The sequence below is a fragment of the Manacus candei genome, unplaced genomic scaffold, assembly GCF_025592945.1.
Source record: "Manacus candei isolate 608988 ecotype Guabito, Panama unplaced genomic scaffold, ASM2559294v1 h1tg000047l, whole genome shotgun sequence".
NCBI classification, from domain to species: domain Eukaryota; kingdom Metazoa; phylum Chordata; class Aves; order Passeriformes; family Pipridae; genus Manacus; species Manacus candei.
In genome coordinates this window covers 8,029,169-8,049,716 of record NW_026138095.1, presented here as the reverse complement: position 1 = coordinate 8,049,716, position 20,548 = coordinate 8,029,169, and the positions used below count along the sequence as shown (strand labels likewise).

The following is a 20,548-nucleotide window of genomic DNA, read 5'->3' as shown; positions in this document are numbered from 1 at the left end:
GAATAGTTACCTCCCCTTATTGTGAAGCATTAGTTGAATCAATGGAATGGATCTTTTGCCACGTGATCTAAAAGAATTAAAAAGGTAATTTCTGAAAGCTTCCATGGGAGATTAAAAACAACAAGTAAATACAGACTTCTTTGTTTCTTTACAAATCAAGAAGTTTGTATAAAAGTCTCCAGGCAACCACTGTGTGTTTGATAATGGTAAGAACAGAGATCAAAAGAAGTCATCAGTTCTTCTCCAAGATGCCTTTGATTTTCCTGCAATTCAGTGATGTGGAACCACCATCCATCAACTCAAAACCAATGTACCATGTCCTGCAGGAATTGGGAAGGAACTTCTGTCCCTCTTTTTATTGGCAACTAGAGTGTTTTGTGGAGCAGATCCATATCATAAGTTTTCAAAGTCTAAAAAGAAACGAGAACAAGTAATTCCTGTAGTAATTGGAAGGAGAAAACATCAGCATTGTGGAAACTCAAGAGTTAGGCTTTTAATTTGTTCTGTCTGTTGCTTTCTGGGAAGTGAGAATTGGACAGCAGTTACAGATATTTATTTTCCTCTTGTGTGCTGAGGCCAGATTCTTTGCTGAGCTTTATTCTTCTTTTCTGTGGAGCTGGAAGTTTTATTTCATGTTTGAAGATTTCTTTAGCTGAAGTTTGCATATTCCTGCTCATGGCATGATATGTGCACATGAGTGGTTGTTGTGGGCTGGAAGTTGCTTTGTGGAGTTGTGTATCAGGATAACTCCTATAATATGTTTGTATTAATTCTGGTTTTGATAACTTTTTTAGGAAGCAAGATTAAAAAGTCCTGCTTACTGTTAAATTCATGTCTGGCAATACTCATTCCAGACCTCCAGTCCTTTAACTGTGGGTTGCTTCAGAATTCCTTCTGATAGGGTAATTTTATATGGTTGTAAAGTCAAAATTGGAGAAAGGTTTTAGGGTGAAATATCATTTCTTCTAAACCCAGTCAATATAGTTGGAAAACACTGATAAGCTTTGGCATACAGTTGTTTCATCAGATCCAGCAAAGTCGTAGGACCTTCCTGCTAAACTCAATTTTGAACAATTCAGCTTGAACAGTTCTGCCTACTGTGATTTGTGATGGCTGTAGGTAAGGCATGTTCATGCAAGAGCAGTTCTGAAATACATTAATAAAGTTTAATTTCAAAAGTCTGAAATAAGATTTAGCTTGATCTCCTGGAGGCATTGCAAACAGGCTGAGCCTTAACAAACAAAGCACGTGAGAACACCCTTTATGGAAATGATTTGCTGAACTTCATCTCTTTGAGCCCATATTCTGTAATTCCATTAGCAGCATCTCTCTGTTGGCAAAACAATACTGTCTTTTTGCCTTTAGTTGGAAAGTTACACAATTAAAACCAGAAAATATAGAAATTGATTTATTCTGGATCTCCCATAAGCAGAGCTTTTCATGTGTTAAACAGTTAAAACACAAAACACTGTAAAGTAGAAATCAGGGATTAGATAATATTTATTCATCTTGTTTGCACACTTTCTATGTATATAATTTCACACTTTCTATAGAAAATACACTTTAAAAGAAAAGTGTTCTCCATAATACCTGATGTGCCTCATTGTGCCCCATGGCTGTTGGTGTCGGATGAACAAGCATGGTGATGTTTGTTTGGAAACACAGGAATTGGCTGTTTATGCTGTTTCCCTGGAAGGTGGCTGTGTGAAGCACACACACCATGCCATTCTGCACTGAAGCTCCTCACAGCTTGCAGTTCTTACACCACTTGTCGAGGTGTTGGCCACGATTTGCAGAGCAGGTCCCTCTACAGCTCTTCACTACACACCCATTTCTGCTGAGTGGCTGTGTGAAAGTTTTCCTACTGGTGGGATTTGTTTAAAAACATGGGGAGATTTTTTTTTTGCCAATACTTAGTGCTGTAAAGGGATGTTCAGGTGTAAGAGGTGATTATGTTTCTGTCTTCTCATGGTGTTTAGCTTTGTTTAGCTTTTGGTAGTGCTTGTTGTCTGGTTTGTGTCCCTGGAAATCAGGCAGTGTTCCCAAAGGTCACTAGAGCCAGGTATATATTTAGACAAAAGGAAATGAAAACATCATACAAGGACGTAAATGTAGAAATTAACATGGAGATGGGATCTGTCTGGATATGCTCCCGAGTGATGAACATTTCCTGAAATGCAGTGATGGGAAAGTTGTGGAATGTTATTCTCAGCTTGTGGAGGGTTTTGTCTCCCATCTAAGTTTTCAAAGATTCTATATAATGCCTTGAATATAGAGAAGAGGCAAGCTCTGTGTAGCCCAAATACGGGCATTATGAATGAAAAATAATGGTAAAAACTCATCAGTAAACTAATCTCTGGAATGAATTTTTCTGTATTGTGTGTGTTATCTGACATCAGGCAGCAGAGCGTGCAAAATAAATCTGCTGCTTCAAATCTCTTTGACAGTGATTAGAATTTTTCACCGGGAGAAGGAAAAATAGAAATGGGTGAAAGGATAACTAACTGAGGAGGTGCCTTTGTAGTTTTTGCTGTCCTCACTTTCAAAGAGTGGGGCTGTGCAAAAGCCTGATGACTCAAAGGTGGCTGCTTTTGGTTTAGAAGGTCCAGAGCTGCATCCCTCCTCCAGCTTCACTGTGGGCTGCAGCGATATCCAGGGACAGGAACTGCCCAAGTGTCTGTGAGGAAAGAAAGGCCAGGACAGAGCCTGGCAAAGGTGTTCCAATGTGCAGGTGGCAGTTTTCTGATGAAGCATGTGAAGAGATGAAGTAACAGGATGGACCTCTGACAGTGGAGAAGGAAAAGGCAGAAAGCAACCACCTTTCTAGGGAATAATAATTGACCAGGGAATAATAAGAGAGTTTGACCCTTGGGAAGAGCAGAAAGGGTGTAAAGTCATGTGGAAATTATTGGAAAGCTGAATTTGTACAGCTCAGGAAACAGGTCTGATAGTACAAGAAACAAACAAAACTCCAAATTTGTAGCTGTTAGGAAAAAACCAAAGAATTAATGAAAAAATGTAACAATTTCACAAGTCAGTTCAGTAAAGGGAAGGCCACTGAAACTGGTCGATGTTCAGCAGAGAGAACCACTAGAATTTTTTAAATGCCTTTTCCCTTCATCTGTAAACTAGTGGTTGACTTAGAACTAAGGCTCAAGCAAGTTAAGAGTACTTAAATAAATAAAGTTTCCAGTTATCTGGAAATAACAACATTCATAGTAGACTATATAGAGGATGGGTTGGAGCAATGTGATCACTTTCAGAGTATGAGAACTAGAAAACAGAAAATAAAACAACCGATGTTTAAAGGTGAGAAATGAGGAACTGAAAGATCAGTCAGAGTAATTGCTAGAGTGATCCTAGAAAAGTACTCAAAGCGTTTTTTCTGTGCATTTGGAACTTTGCAAGAGAGACTTTGCAGAGTCAACATGGGTCTGTGGAGAGCAGGTTGTGCCCAGGGAGGGTTCTTCCCTGTCAGCAGTGCAAAATGTCCTGGAAGCCAACTTGGTGCAGCCTCTGATAGTGGCTCAGAAGACTTCGTTGTGCTGGATGTGTGGTGGTGTAAATAAGTGGGAAGTATAAGATGAAGCTGTTGTAAGTGTCACAGCTGCTCAGGAAGGTGTAGACAGGGAGTAGCTGTTGGTCCTTACTGTCAGAATGAGAACATTTTGAGCAAGAGTGCAAATTTGTACTCTCTGATATTTGAGTCAGGCTTTCAGCTGTAAACAACAGCCTGCATTAAATTTTTGATTGATTCCAGCTGGAGAAGAGCCCAAGGCCACAGGAGGACAAACAGTATGGAACAGTGGTGACACAGTTGTGTAATTGGATAAGAAATAAAGAAAATAAAAAGGCTCTTTTTTTGGGCCAGAACAGCTCTGTACCCAAATACAGGTATGTGAGTATCATGCTGCAGAAATGGATCTGGTCACAGGGTAAACTAGACTGTCACACTGTTGAAAAGAGGACAGACACCACTGAGGGATATGGACAGTGCTTCCCATGGGGCACATGGGATAAGGCCTCTGAATATTGAGTCCAGTTTGGGGTACTGCGCCTTTAGAAGGATGTGAACCAGCTGGAAGAAGCAGAGGAATGCAACAGGAATGAGTAGAGATCTTGGAAAAAAAAACCTTGCAAAGCATAAAGGAATTGGAGCTCCTGAGCCAAAGGAAGACTGGAATTATAAATGCAGAGATACCTAAATGACTGCTGCAAGGAAGAAAATGATATGTTCTGTACGTCTGTGATGGATCAGATAAGAAATAATAGGCTTAAATTTCAACAAGGAAGATTAAGGGTAGACATTAGGAAAAACATGCTGGTATGAAAACTGTCTTGAGAAGTGAGATAGAGCACTTGGGAATGTGCAGACTCCATTGCTGGAGGCCTTCTGTGGTGAGTTGGCTAGTGTCACCTAGTATGTCTCAGGAATAATTCCTTAGACCAGGTGAGTGGGCTGCATCACCTCTGAAATCCCCTCTTTTTAGTCTGCAGGCATCAGTACTTATGAATTTCAAATTTATCAGGCATGAGCCCCATCAGAGTTGCTCCAAGATGGGACACATAGAAGGGAACAGCCGTGCTCTGCCAGCACGGTTGGAGTGGAAGCTGTGCTTCATTTTGCTCCCAAACTTTTTAGTAGGCTCTGACCTTTCCTGGGGTTCTTCATTGCCTTTCTGTGTACTCGTGACTGGTAAAAACAGTCCACTTCAATAGGTGCCCGTGACAAATACCTACCTCCATAAATCGAAGTTGATTGCAGGAAGTTTGTATTATTAATAAGAAGAATACAAGGAACATGGGAGTGTATCCGATGTTCTCATCCAGTTTTGACATATTTTAACTAATGGAAATTTCAGTGTGTATAGCTGGTGTCAAAGGACTGTAATGAACCACAACAGTAGTTTCGCTTAAAAAAGTTACTGCAGAATTGACTCTCCAGCTTAGTTCCTGAATGCATTTGAAATAGTTTTCTGAATAGAAACAAAGCCAAACAGATTTGGTTTTCATTCATCTGTTGTTTCTCAAATGAGGTTGAACCCGACCAGTATTCAGAGACTATTGCAAAGAAACAGAGAATAAAATGTCTTCAGAAGGAAACCCAACTATTTTCAGGAGTACTTCAGTGGAGCAGTTCTCGAGCCAAGAATAGCAGCAGTGATTGTGCTTTGCTGGTGAAGTGGCAGCGACCCTGAGAACGCAACCAAACCCTTAAAGAGCCATGGGCTGTGAGATCCAGCACAGAGGGGCCAAACCGCTCCGATGGGCACCTGACACGAACTGAAACAGCAAATTTAAAACGTGCTCTACTCACTGCACCATCGATGTGTATTTGGGGCAGGTAGGAAGGGGAATAATCATAAAAGGAGTGTTTTGGACATACTGGAAGTTTGCGTAAATCAGCCTTTGCAATTCGTGTGTATGCACCAATACAAGTTCTCCATGAATTTGTTCTCCAGCTGAGAATTTGTGATGATCCTTAGTCCCTTAAAAGCATTAGGCTGACCCCCTTTGTGCTCGCCCTGCTTGTGTTCCTGTGCCTTGAAGAGCTCCGGGGCTCCCACTGCGGGTGTTCCAAGATGGTTGGTCCCGGCTGTGCAGGCGCAGCCAGCGCCCGGCTCCTGCCGCATTGTTCGGGCGGCTCTTCCCTTCCCTGCCTCTATAAACAACCACGCCGCTGATTAATGCGCTCGTGTTTGCCACTTAGAGCTGGTTTAGATAGAGGCAGGGAAGTCATTAAGGGCTTGGCAGCGATCCAGTGTACATCTGGGACTTGGGAGCTGCTGCTGGGGCAGGGAGGAGGGCGGCGGGCAGGAGCTGGGGCAGGGAGGAGGATGGTGGGTAGGAGGAAGGAGCTGCCATTGGGGCAGGGAGGAGGACACTGGGCAAGGAGGCAGGAGCTGGAGAAGGGAGGAGGGCAATGGGAAGGAGGCAGGGGGATGTGGCTGGGACAGGGAGGAAGATGATGGGCAGGAGGCAGGAGCTGCCATTGGGGCAGGGAGGAGCATGCCAGGCAAGACCTGGGGCAGAAGGCAGGAGCTGGACAGGAGGAGGACTCCAGGCAGGAGGAGGACTCTAGACAGGAGCTGGGGCAGGAGGAGGACTCCGGGAAGGAGCTGGGGCAGGAGGAGGACTCCGGGAAGGAGCTGGGGCAGGCGTTCGGCAGCACCCGCGTCTTGTCTTGGCTGACTTTCAAAAGCGTCAGAGAAGCAGCTACGGGCGCTAATTGTAGCTGGGTCCTGAAGTGAAAATGTTTTGTGACAGTTGAAAGAATTTAAAGAGGAAGGAAGATCGGTTTAGTGTCAGCTGCAATTAGATAATCAAAGCTTAAAAATCCTGCTCTGTTGATACCTTCACCTAGAGCTCAGGAGCGGAGCGAGGGGAAGGGGGAGGAGGGCTGTGCGTGGAAAGGGCATTTCCATAGCCAGTGCAGCCGAGGCCCAGCCGAGCTCGCAGGTTGTCTGGGCGCACGCTTGCACAGAGAGATTTTCTTGGCAGCTCTACAGGATGAGGCTTACACTGTACACAGCCGACATATTGAAGCCGGGAGCCCTGGAGAACGTAGAGGCAGGAGTAGGAACAGCTCTGCACACAATGTAGCGTCTCCTAGGATGGTTGGGCGGCTCCTTCCTTCAGGTATTTTATTACCCATCAGCCCTTTTTAGAGCCAAAAAAAGAGGGAAAGTAACCCTAACCCTGAGAAAATAGCATCTGCTTCTGTTAAATCAATTTATTACATAACATTTCAGCGAGAGAGCAGCAGCACAGCGTCCTGAGCTTTTGGCTGCGTTTCAGGTTTGATAAAATGGCGTCTTCGCAGCAAACTGCTTGTAAAGATATGTTGCACTGAGCAGAAAAATGCAATGATTTTGGTGTTTTCTACTGCTGCTTTTGTGCTGGAGAGGTAGCATTTAGTGGAATCTCTACTAATAACGGGAAATGCTGTTTATTTTTGCTTGTTTTCTTAATGCATTTGAAAGCTTTTCAGCACCAGAGGAAAGCAGCTACGTTTGAATGTCGTAGTGCAGAAAATGAAAAGGGGGATAACAGGCTTCCCCCGTGTGGGCTTAGCTATGGTTTAGTTTTAAAATAAATAAAGCTGCTTTATTCAATGCCTCCATCTCTCTTCTGTCTTGCCACGTTATGTACGCTGTGCAAGATTTCAGCTTCCTCGATCCATGAGACTTGTTGTGAGTGAGCTTTGTAGGGGCTTCACAGAGATGCCAGTTTTCAAATCTCTCTCTGTGCCTACAGCTGGATGCAGCAGCTAACCTGAAATATTAGCACTACAATGCCCAGGTTTTCTACTTTATTATATTTTGTACTTCAGAATAGATGCTTATGTCATATTTTCTTTATGAAATTAGGCTACGTTTCGTTTAGCACTTAAAATGTTCCCAGTGATTCCTATTTAATTTAGATTTAAAAAACTGAGTTACAGTCTTTTAAAGATTTGCTCATGTTGAATTGAAAACTATTCCTTTTTGGGGGGAGAAGGTAATTTGCCCTTTTTTCCTCATCTGCCTACTCAGAATCACTAACCTTTGTGTGCCAAGGAAAATCCCCAGTGGGACTATCACTGGCCTTTGGGATTTTATTCTGTTCTGCATGTCAGAGCAGGGAACATTGTCTGTCATCTGTCCTTTGGGCAGCACAGGGCGAGCCAATGGGTCTGGTTGTTGTTATGTGACTAACATGGGCTGAAAAATAAAACTAGTAATAAGAGAGGGAGCCACTGTTAGTTCTGATTTAAAATTGGGTGAGCAAAACGTATTAATAATATTCCATTAAAAGTTCATCCTGGGCTTTGCCATTTAACACCCTCCCCCTGCTTTGGTTCCAAAATCAACTGAATGTTGTGTTCTGGTCAGGGATGCAGGGTTTTACTGTGCAGCATTTGAACTAATTACTGTGGTGGAAGTTACAAAGATACAGTTACTTCTAATTCAGCTGAATGAAAAATTGAAAGAAATATTATTCTAAACGACATTTTCAGGGGAGGATGGAAGTTTTAGGTGAATTGTTTGTGCAGGCAAAGTATTTTGCTTTTCTAAGAAATGCATGCAACAGCTTCTCCTATTTCACTCATATTTGGCATTTGTAATCTTGTAAACACTAAACTGATTTTGCAACTAATTATTTGTTATCAAACACAGCCAAAAACGTTTTCTGTTTTAATAACTACTAAATTGAAGTTGGTCAGGTATGTGGGCTAAGTATGTGATAACACCAGCAAACTCTTCTCACCCCATTAAGGATATTATTTAAAGAAAACCAACCCAAAACAACCCCCTCATGCTTATTGGTAATAGTGATCAAAGCTGTACGTTTTTCAGGTCACATCTATGATTGTTGCTGTACAGAATTTATATGCTTGTTAAAAACAAATTCGACCCGTTATCCTCAAATTAATATTTCCTTCCTGATTGCTGAAACAATGTTGTTAATCAAGGAAACTGTATTATATAGAAGATACATAAATACTTTTTTAAAACACAAAGTATGAATTTAAAAATCAGTTTCACTTTGTGGTGTACCTGCACTGGGATTTGCTAACACAGAATACCTGTGGTTCCTGTTCCTTGTGCCTTGTTTACAATCTTTGCTCAGCTCACAGAGGAGGGATAGAAATGCTTCTGGTGGGCTCAGTGCTTTTATTCCAGATCTTTGCATAAATAAAGAGGAACTGATTCTTAAAAATTTTCAAAATGGGTTTCCCGTTTCAGTTTTAACAACTTAAAAAATGAAAGAAAATGTTGGGAATTTCTATGAAGAGTTGGTTTCCTAGAAAGTTGAAAGGAAATATTTGTGTTAAAAAATGAAAACTCCAAGCAAGCAAAAAAGGATCTCTAGATTTAATCATATAAATTATTTTGCTTTCATTGTTTTTCCCAAATGTTTAAAGTCCTTCTGTATTAAGCAGGACTGTGCTACCAGTTGTTTGATTCACAGGAGCGAATTCCTTTCAGTGTAAAGAAAATGGAAAAGCGTCTTTTGGCTATCTGCTTCTAGAGACAAGAATATAAAAACTGCTCTCTTCAGGATCTGTGCTCAAACTCTTCTGTTTGTCTGGCAGCAAAGTCACAGTTTTTGCAGCTTTCTGTTTATTTTGTGAATATTTTTTTTCATTCTCTTCATCTGTCCTGTTTCTGACAAGCTTTATAGCAGCAGCCTTTGGTGTTAAAACCAGTTGCTCCAGTAAATATTTGGACACTGTGAGTCTATTGCACGTTTTTGCTCTATTTTGTGAATCAGTGACTTGTGGAAAGTACCAGAGTGATCCCACTGCCCCTGGAGCAGGGAAGGCCCAGCACAGGTACCTGCTGCTCCATAGAGGGATTGCTGATTTCATGTCCCCTGCACGGAATTATTGTAATCCCTGTCAAAGTCACCACTTTCAGATTAGTCCGTGGTTATTGGTGAGGGCATAAATCTGAACCTCAGGAAGAGCAACGTTGATGGTACAGGAAAGGGAGTAACTATGGATTAGCAAACCCTTGGGAAGCCCAGGGGTTTGAGTGCTGCTTTTCTTGGTGGGATGCTGTCTGGAGTAGGTGTGCTTGGCCATTTCCTACTCTTAATATGGACATCTCTTGCTTTTTATAGTTCTCCCCCCTCATAGTTTTCTTTTCATCTTGTTTCTCATACGACTCCTCAAAATCTGGTCTCTTATTTAATGAATTATTTTGCTCCCAACTCTCAGCCATCTTTCTAAGCTGTTTTGTTCATCTTCCTCTTCCATCCCACCTCTTCCCTTTATTTTCAGTCTCCTTAGCGCTCTCAAACTCGAGCATTGCTTTAACCACCATCTTTGAGGGAGAGGAGAAAGGAAACTATTAAAGCAGCAACTCACTTTTATCTTGTCTTCTCGGTCGTGGTGCCATTTTTGTGAGCATGGAGACGTCTTGCTTGGTGCTCTTGATCCTCCCTCCCAGGCCTGCCCTGCACAGCTCTCCTCGGGCAGCGCCGTCCTTCTCCCAGCACCAGCATGTGGAGCTCAGGTTTTGGCTTTTACAAGACCTTTTGTTGGAACAATGTATTTCAAGCCACTTTTAAATCCCCCGTCATGTCTCAAACGCAGTGTTGAATCGCACCACCCACAGGGTTGAAAAAAATCTCCCATAACTCCTCTTATCTGATTCCTTGGTTGGCTCAACTTCTTATCTTCTGGCCTGGCCTGCCACTGCTTTTTTCCCTTTGTTCATTCCTGCTCTGCTGAGAGCGTTCCTCGGCTCATTTCTCTGACCCTGCTGACCCTTTTTAAGTCATTTCACAGACTGCCTTCCTCTTCCATGTCTTATCTGGGATTCTGGTCTTCATTTAACACCTGTGTAGCAAATCTAGATTATCAGGTAAGTGTTCAACCTGCTCCCTTAGCTCTGTGCTGTAACCAGTTGGCTGTATCCAGGAATACCACCATGCTTCCTTGCTTTCCAGCCATTGCATGTCGGGGAGGGAATGGAGGTAAATCCAAGTGGCTCCTTTCACATTCTCTTTTGGATTTGTCATACGCTTGTTGATTATTATGGAAGAGGTTAATCACCCTGTGAGGGTGGTGAGGCCCTGGCACAGGTTGCCCAGAGAAGCTGTGGCTGCCTCATCCCTGGAAGTGTCCAAGGCTAGATAGGACAGGGCTTGGAGCAACCTGGGCTAGTGGAAGGTGTCCCTGCCCATGGCAGGGGGTTAGAACGAGATGATCTTTAAGGTCCCTTCAAACCCAAACCATTCTATATTCTATGATTATTTAACTCTTTCTGTGAAATGTTAGGCTTTTCCTGGCATCATGAGTAGAAGGGCAAAGAGCTAAGACTGTTTTCCCTTCCTTTCTCTAAAATACTTTCTTTTGCTTCAATTTATTTAAATTTTAAAAAAAAAGCAGCAACATGACTTGGTTTAGCGTGTTATTTCTTCATCCTGCTGATTCTTCATAAGACTACCAAATTATCACCCCCCCTCTCTTGAAAAGCTACAGGTGAAATGTGTGAATAAGACTTTGTCAAACAGAGAGAGAACTTTTTCTAAACTTGGAAAAATTTTTTGCAGTATCAGAACACCTTTAATTGGAAGAGCTGATGACACCAAAATGTTTGTGATTTAATACATATTAGGTATCTGCTGGTAAAAGCTTGTTTGGGAGATTTATAATGTCCATCTTCCCCACCAAAAATATGAATTTAATTCAAATAACGAAGAATGAAAGTCAGGTTTTGGCAGATTTACAGCAAGTAAAAACAACTGGTACATTGGTATATGCAACCAGTTGAGAGGAACTCCTCTGGAGATTGTCTCCAGTATGGATCCCTTGGATCAGGTTGAATTACTTGCTATCAAATTCCCATCAAAAGAAACTAAGAGGAATAATCTTGTAGAGGGCAATGGGGATGGAAAGTAAATGCAAAAACTTGACCAAAGCTTGAGGTCTTAGCATGAGATGTGTTGTGCCTCCCAGTTTAGCTTCATACCCTAGCGAGCAAGTAGATACTCAAAAGCTTTTGTTTAATTTTTTGAATTAGCATCTGTGAGGATGTGACAGTGCTGAAAAGGCTTTTTGGGATATCTGTCCAGCACAGCATCGCTTTTCACTGGGTTGGGGAGAAATAGGACTATGTGTACAAGTGCAAAGGAATGTTTAAACCACATGTAAAACCTTTGAGAGGTAAGTTTCTTGACAAAACTGTCTCTTATTTAGAGATGCCCAAGTTCTCTGCTGAAATGTAAAATAGTGGTATAAAATATAAAATAATTGGCACCTAACAATAAAGGTCCTTGTCTATATTTGTTCTTTATTTAAAGGAAGGGTGGAAAACCTAAATGCAGTATGAATGTAGTATGTTAAATGTGATATGGGAGTGCGTGTATGTAATAATAGCTCATGGCAGGCAGACATTTTTACATTTTTTTTATCGGATACTTTTTCTTTGTGTTTCCCTAAAGAACGAGAATTGAGTCAAAATAAATGGCAAGAGTCTGCTAGATACTTGTCTGTGTTTTTTCCAGATTTGCTTTTTAGATTCTTCACATGGATTAGTGTATTTGCTCGCCTTATTTTCTTGCCTGCTTATTATTTTTACTGGTACACTGAGGGCTATGAAACACTTCCTCTGTTCTAAAATGGGATTGTTTCATTATTTTAATTGAGAGTTTTTCCAGATTGAAAAGAGAAACAAATTAATATGAGCATCATGCTCTATTGTGGTGGGGAAAATCGCTGCATTGTGTTAGAGAATGTTCTCTAGATTTCAGCAGAATGTAGTGTTGTAACTAGTGATGTAAGACAGTACTTAATAGAGGGGTTTTGCAGGGCTTGAACACTGGACTCATTTTTAACCTTGGATCCTTTCAGATCTCAGCCACAGTGGATTGGGAGACCATTATGAGAATTCCCACTGGGGACAGCAGCCCGCTTTCAGGAGTGAAGGCAACTGCAGCTGGGATAAAGTGATAATAGACAGGACTGACAAGGAAGCGTGGCCTTCCATAACCGGAGCTGAGACTGAGTCTGCCTCAGAATGTACTACAGACACTGACTCTGCCTCCAACTGTGGCTCAGAGAACAGTAGCATGGCTACAGGGAGTGCCCAAGGCAACTTCACTGGACATACAAAGAAAACTAATGGCAATAATGGCGCCAACGGAGCACTCGTCCAAAGCACTTCTAACCAGAGTGCCCTTGGAGCTGGTGGAGCAAACGGCAACGGCAGCTCGGCCAGGGTGTGGGGGGTGGCTGCGGGCTCCAGCTCTGGCCTAGCTCACTGCTCTGCCAGTGGTGGGGATGGAAAGATGGACAACATGATGGGAGACGGTAGAAGTCAGAACTGCTGGGGTGCTTCCAACTCGAATGCTGGCATTAATCTTAACCTTAACCCTAATGCCAATCCAGCTGCCTGGCCTGTACTTGGACATGAAGGAACTGTGGGAGCAGGCAACCCTTCCAGTATTTGCAGTCCAGTCAGTGCCATAGGTCAGAATATGGGCAACCAGAATGGGAACCCAACAGGCACCTTGGGTGCCTGGGGAAACTTGCTGCCGCAAGAGAGCACAGAACCACAAACGTCCACTTCTCAGAATGTGTCTTTCAGCGTACAACCTCAGAACCTTAACACTGATGGACCAAATAACACTAACCCCATGAACTCTTCACCAAACCCTATCAATGCAATGCAGACAAACGGACTGCCGAACTGGGGGATGGCTGTTGGCATGGGGGCCATCATCCCGCCCCACCTGCAAGGCCTTCCTGGTGCTAACGGAACATCGGTTTCTCAAGTCAGCGGGGGCAGTGGTGAAGGAATGGGCAGTTCAGTGTGGGGGATGTCCCCAGGTAATCCTGCCACAGGAAACAGCAATTCTGGGTTCAGTCAGGGGAATGGAGACACTGTGAACTCAGCATTAAGTGCTAAACAAAATGGATCCAGCAGTGCTGTGCAGAAGGAAGGAAACGGAGCGAACGCGTGGGATTCGGGGCCTCCGTCCGGTCCCGGGGTCCTGGCGTGGGGCAGGGGCGGTGGCAGCAGCGGTGTTGGTGGTGTGCATTCTGGAGCTTGGGGCCACCCCAACCGTAACACCAGCAACGGTGTCAACGGGGAGTGGGGCAAGCCCCCAAACCAGCATTCCAATAGCGACATCAATGGGAAAGGATCAACAGGGTGGGATAGCTCTAGTGTTACCAGTCCGAACCCTGCCATGCAGCAGGGCAATGAACAAATGAACTCTTGGGCCAAAGCTGCAGCATCTGGCACCACGGCTAGTGAAGGAAGCAACGACAGCGGTGGGAGTCAAAATGAAGGCAGTACTGGGAGGGAGGGGGCTGGAGAGGGCAGGAGGAGAGACAAAGGGATGATAGACCAAGGGCAAGTTCAGTTGCCAAGAAATGACCTTGACCCCAGGGTCCTGTCCAATACGGGGTGGGGACAGACCCCTGTAAAGCAAAACACTGCCTGGGAATTTGAAGAGTCCCCAAGGTCTGAACGGAAGAATGACAATGGAACAGAGGCCTGGGGTTGTGCAGCTACTCAATCTTCAAACTCAGGGGGGAAGAACGATGGGTCCATCATGAACAGTACAAATACCTCTTCAGTATCTGGGTGGGTCAACTCTCCACCGGCAGCTGTTCCAACAAACACAGGTTGGGGAGACAATAACAACAAAGCACCAAATGGCCCGGGGGGGTGGGGAGAGTCAGCAAGCTCTACTACTGTTAATAATGCTGCTGCTGCCAAAAGCGGCCACGCTTGGAGTGGGACCGCAAATCAGGAGGACAAATCACCTACCTGGGGTGAACCTCAGAAACCCAAATCTCAAAACTGGGGAGATGGTCAGAAATCAAATCCAAGCTGGACTTCAGGAGGTGGAGACTGGACAGATTCATCATCTGTTCCTGGACACTTGGGTGATGGGAAGAAGAATGGATCTGGATGGGATTCTGACAATAGATCGGGGTCTGGCTGGAATGATTCCGCGAGGTCTGGGACCAGTGGGTGGGGAAATGGCACAAACAGCAAGGCTAATACAGGTACAAGTTGGGGGGAATCTTTAAAGCCAGGCCCCCAACAAAATTGGGCTAATAAACCCCAGGACAACAATGTGAGTAACTGGGGAGGAGCTGCTTCTGTAAAACAGACGGGGTCAGGGTGGGTTGGTGGGCCAGTGCCAGCCAAACAAAAAGAGAACTGTGAGGCAACTGGCTGGGAAGAGCCATCGCCACCGTCCATTCGCCGCAAGATGGAAATCGATGACGGTACCTCAGCTTGGGGCGACCCAAATTACAACAACAACAAGACTGTAAACATGTGGGATAGAAATAATCCTATAATTCAGAGCAGTACCACAACCAACACCACCACCACTAGCACCATTATCAACACCAACATGGTTGAACCTCAGCCATCGCACCAGCCAAGTGCCCAGCCGAACCGGTCCCCGCTGCTTGGCCCAGGTATGAAAATAGTTTTATAAGTGATTTTATAGTTTTACCAAGTACTTTATACCAGTGCCACTTAACTGAATGCTGTCTGTCCTGTCAGTGCGAGGTTGGCGCGTCAAAGGTAGAAATCCTGTATTTATGTCGTAGAATATGTTTATTTCTTTACTCTGAGGCTGTTTTAACGTCTCATCTTGAGGACAGAACTTACAGGGCCCAACACAAATTTCCATAGTCCAAGTGAATGTAAGAAAGGCTTGAAACAGTGCCTGGTCAATAACCTGGAAGGTTCTTGGATGGTGGACCCATATTTATTTTGGCATCTCTTCCCCAATTACTTTTAATTTGGCGTCTTTTGGCAAACCTTTCTTCTCTTATTTGTCTCCTGTTCCTGTTGGATGGACTCTGTTCATGTTTAGATAGTCTGCACCTGTTTCTTTGCTGCAAACCATATCTCTTGGCAACACATGTTTGTTAACAGTTGCATGAATTCAGGTTTTTGCTGTTTCTCTGTTGTCTGTTATGAAGGAATGGTTCTTCTCCCTACCTCAGGGCATGGGCAGTACCCTGGATTTTGTGTGATTCTCGTAAAACAGGATTGGCTAAACATGTTAATATTCAGGGTGGCTGGGAAAGGTTATTCTAGCTTCGGCTGTGCTCCAAAGAAAAGTTTTTAGACATCTAGGAATTTTTCTAATCAAAGACAGGTACTCTTGTGGACAATCAGCAAGGAATTAAAATGCGTAAAAATGAGAAAAATGCTTAAGAAGGAGGTATTTAAATAAAAGTTAACACCAGCAGCCCTGATCTGTATCATGACCACAGACCTCTCCAAGACTAATCTAATCTTGCAGTGCTGTTACAAATTCTTCATCTGATTTTTGTTTCCAGGTTTTTGTTCCATCTTGGTCACGACTAAGTACTCTCTTTTTTACCACGTTTTTTTCCAAGTGGGATTTGTTCTCTCATTTCCAACAGTTTTCTCTTTGATGTTGTGAAATAATTCAAATTTACTCTAATGACTGTGTAAAAATAGTCTTGTGTTCCCCACTCTGGTCAAATATTTCAACAGTTGAGGCACATGTTATTGGAACACATGTTATTTTAATAAAAAATTTAATAAAATAATATGTACTCCCGAAGGAGAAATCTTTAAATAGCTTTGTACTTGGTCAGTTCAACATACATGATTGATAATTAATTTTCTTTAAACTTATTTCATCCATATTTAAAACTTTACCCATGGAACAAGAATTCAGATTTCTGAATTGTAGTGGAGCTGTCATGGAGGTGAATTTTGATTGGTTTAAGTGAGATTTTGTTTTTCATTAGGGTGATTTTTGTAGGATTACCTTGGTGCATGTAAAACAGTTCATACACAGCAATGCATTGTTAATGCTATTAAATAATCTTAACACTTTGCAGAGGAAATCTTACAGTTCTGAGTCTTTCAGATTTTGAAAAGGGAGTTTAAAATTTGGTGTTAATCTGCAGTGATTCCTCTGGAGAATGGACAGTAGCAAAGGAGGGGTTTCATTGAAGCAATATGTTTATACACTTGGAGAACTGCTTATGAATCTGTAACCTCCTGCTCAAGTTGCCTCATGACCAGGTTAAAGGTACAGTGTTGGGCATCTTGTAAAATGTGAATTGGAAAGATTCTAAGAAAAATATATTTTTTTAATGTTTTAAGATAAGCAAAGCCAGCTCTCAGAATACACTGAAGTCAGCATGCAAGGAAGTATTAAATAAGCAGTAGTGAGAACAATTCAAAATACAGTTCTGATATTAAAATTGAGGTCAAGCTGCTCCAGGAATAAATTAGGCCTTTTGTTGTGTATTTTTGTTCCATATACTTAGAACTGTATACAGAGGTACAGGTATAAAGGCCAAATAAGGGAATATTTTGAAGGATTATTGTCTAATCTGCAAATGGAAGCGAGGAGCAGTCCCCTGAGCCTCGAGGTGTTCTGCCCATGTTTACTGGTGGCTGTGCCCAAGAAGGACCAGCCTTGTGCTTATCTTACTCAGAGAGCAAAAACTGCAGTTTCAAGTGATCCCATTAACTTCCCATCCGGAGTGCAGGGGGCCCAGTTTCCCCAGTGGCAGGGCAGCTGCAGAGCAATATCCTCTTGGTCTGTGTGGAAATTACACAGACTTAAAACATCTACAAATCATCTCCCATCTGGGACAGCTAAAAGATGGGAAGCAAGTAGTGAGTGTCTTCCCTCCCACACAGACGGGGACCTGCAGCCTGGAGTCGTGCTGTTTAACCATAGTTTTTCCTACTCCAGTTCCCTCTCCACTTGGCTTTGCTTTTCCAGCCTCTGCAGTAAGGCAGACAGGAATCCTGTAACAAATAGACTTCAGTAATGCACAACCAAATTTCATCCAGCAACAGTTTTTTTCCATGGACAGTATTTCTGTGCAAAACATGATCGTGCCATGAGAGGCTGTGCCATAGGGCACAGTTAAGTGCTTGTCTAAAATCTTGCAACACTTGGACTGTGTAGTTACCATGGGCATTTTCTCATCTGCATGGGTCATGAAGTGCTTTGCCAGTCACATTCAGGGAGTAGAGTGAATAAGGAATCATGGATTCTGTTCCTCTGTAAGTAGGGAAGGTGGTGCAGCTGTAAGATGTCACAGTCATACATCCTGAAAGCAAGAAAGTGGATTTTAATTTTGCTGTACAGCACTAGTTAGGGGTTCACAAAGGATTAGCAGTCCCTTTTAGGGTTGAAGTTTATGCTTTTTTAGTTTAGAAGTAGAGGCCAAGTTACAGTCTTGTTATTCAAGTTGTCACCCATCCCCAGAAGTTCTCCAGATTCTTTGAACACAGAACTTAAAAGCTATTGATGGGAAGCAGATGTTGGTACACACTTGATGAAAATGCAGAATGCTCTAAGGAGTTTCTTCTTCTATTAGAAAAGAAGAAATAAAAAGAGGGGGAAGGGGATAGATGATGTGATAGATGTAGTCCTTTCTGGTTCTAGGAGCTTAGTCCCAAACCTCCAGTGAGTTACTTAGGAAGATGAGCAGGAAGCTGGTGGGTTTGAGTTAGATTTGATTTTAATCTAAATTACTTTTGCATAATTCTTCCCAGCACTTTTATTTTGTGTGGCTTTGATACAAGGGAAATAAGAAGCGAGAAGAGGTTTTTCAAACAGGAATGATTAAAAGAGATTTTTGGATCCCAAACAGCACCAGATCCTTCCTCCAAGTGCTGAGGAGTGGGCTTGATGCTTTCCTGTTCCCATTAGGCTGTGAGAGCCTGGCAGGGTTCCAACCACCCGTCCTCCAGCTGAGGAAAGAAAAAGCAAAAGATGACATAGGCTTCCCTGTGGGGGGGTTAGGTCAAAAATTAAGGTCTTTGTGATTCCTAGACAGCAATAAGGTTAAGTTTTAAAAATCTTACCCAGGCCTACGATCTGAAAGCTCCAGACATCTCTGTTCCTTTTGTAATCATGTGCCACTGTCTCAGTGGTAACTGACAGCCATTGCCTGTGATTGATGTGAAATGCAGGGTGCAAGGGATGTGTTTTCCTTACTTTGAACTTCCATCAGAATGCATTTGAAACCAGCTCAGCTTTGGGCTCAGTTAGGATGCTCATGAAAACCTAAAACCCTGTTGTGGGAGCTCAGCCCATGAACAGCCAGGTTTTTGGGGAGCAGCCAGGTGATGATGAGAGACCTTGCCCTTGATTTTCACACAAGAGTGATCTCACTGCTGAAACCCAAATTAAAGCTTCCTGAATGCTGAGAGGTACAAGAAATCGTGGAGTTCCACTGCATGAACTGGAATCCCTTCAAGAAAATGAAGATTTGAAAAGTTAAGGGTTATAAGTGGCTCTTAAATATATATGTTTATTTTTATATATATGAACCCCTCCGTTGTACATGCACACCTTATAGCTTAATTTCTTCTATTAACAACTAGTGTCTAATTAGTAAACAATCTCTTTTCTACCTGATTTCTTCTTTTTTTATCTACATAAGGTCCTAATATTTTGGTTTGCCTGTGTTGTAGTCATGTATCTGCTCTTTATCACGGACCAACAACTTCAAGGAAAACAATTTCTGCCATCCAAATGGCTATAGGGTTATTTTGAGGGAAAACAACTGCATCCTGCCACAGCTTAGTTAACATTTCACTTTCCCTTGAGGATTTCCTGTTGGCTGTGGCCCAATGTTAATTATGTTTTTATTTCTATAAAACAAAGCTCTGCCAATGTGTCCATGTTTATTACTCACTGTGATCTTTTTGTTTCTTGCAATTCTAACAGTGTTTAAAAACTTCAGTACTAAAACCTCACTTTCTTGCCAAAGAAGCCTTTAATGGAGCTCATTCTGTTGCAAAACAACACTCGTGCAGATCTGGGGTGGTTTTAAGGAGCTTTTCCTTGAGAAAGCCTAAAGCATATTATTTTCATAAAGAAGTTATTAAGTTTTCTCCAAGCAGAATTGTTGGAAAATGTTAGCCAGGTTCAGGTTTTGAGGCCACGTAGGGTTTTGCATCATTCATTCAAAAATGTAACTACATTCACCTTCAGAGTTTCTAAAACAGAATCATATGGAGTCATAAAAAGGTAGCACAGAGATAGTAACGTTGGGACAGCAGGTACTTACACAGAGAGGAAACAGGTTTGCAGTTCAGAATTACATACAGGTTCATTCTTGCAGTGCACAGGTGGTTTCTCCAGCAGCCTTCACGTTTTATTTACTAATTTCCTCCACTTAATTTGATCTGGTAAGATAGTTTTGAAACCTTTTTGTTGGTTTGTTTAGTTTGCTTTTATGTATTTGCATTACCCTCATTTAGTAAAGGCTGGTTCCTCCATTATTTGTAATCCTGTATTATTTACTGCTCAGTGAATTCAAAAGCACTTAAAATAACTTGGATGTTACAGACCTGTGGCCTTTAATCGATGTTGTTGAATTTATAGTAAAAAGCAACAGCAGGAACGGTTCTTTTGAGGCTTTTATTCTATAATGTAGCACACTTTGGCTTTTTAATATATGAATTGTGTTTTAAGGTTGATTTCATAAATGAATTAGGTAGACTTTCCAGTATAGTTTGCATGAACTCAAGGAAATATTAGTATTCTGCACTGTCTCTGCTTGTAGTCTGGTTGGTGCTGTAGAGATGTTTTGTTTCTATTTCATTTGCCTGCAGTTAATCTTTTTCAGCTGCCAATATGATTAAATACACGCAGTTGTCTTCCAGTTGCCTCCTGAGTAGTGAGGCAGAAATTCAAATAAAACTTGCCTCAAATAAAGTTGGCTTGAAGATACAAGCAGAAACCTTGAAATGAGTATTTCAGGTGCAGCACCAGGGAAGCTGTCGTGTTAAGCAGAGGTTCATTTAGATACATCTGTGGATCTGCCAGTTTATCTTCTTTACACACCTTAAAATAACATTGATAGAGCCTAAACCACAGTGTTTTTTTGCTTCAAATAGAAATCACTTTAATGAAACAGTGACATTTTGGGTTGTTTCAGGAGTATGCTTTAAAACAGAGTGAATCTTGCTGGTAGTGAAGGAGTTTTATTAAGCTGTTTGTTCCTGAACATGTCACCATGGTTTTGTGCCATCTGCACTTTGATCAGTGTCTGAGAGAGCTG

The 20,548-nt window shown here is 42.4% G+C and overlaps 2 protein-coding genes across 15 annotated transcripts in view; both read left to right on the top strand.

Annotated features, from left to right (window-relative positions):
• The window catches only part of SEPTIN9 (septin 9), a 512,715-nt gene that overhangs the window by 419,022 nt on the left and 73,145 nt on the right, over positions 1-20,548 (top strand). The window lies entirely within an intron of this gene.
• The window catches only part of TNRC6C (trinucleotide repeat containing adaptor 6C), a 99,248-nt gene that overhangs the window by 48,501 nt on the left and 30,199 nt on the right, over positions 1-20,548 (top strand). For 12 of the 14 annotated variants that reach the window (XM_051797463.1, XM_051797465.1, XM_051797459.1 and 9 more), the window contains exon 5: positions 12,347-14,938. In XM_051797463.1, the coding sequence (XP_051653423.1) occupies positions 12,347-14,938 (2,592 nt within the window). Of the gene's footprint in view, positions 1-6,010; positions 6,640-11,404; positions 11,660-12,346; positions 14,939-20,548 lie in introns of those variants that run through there. The other 2 variants (XM_051797473.1, XM_051797472.1) reach the window with 2 other exon arrangements.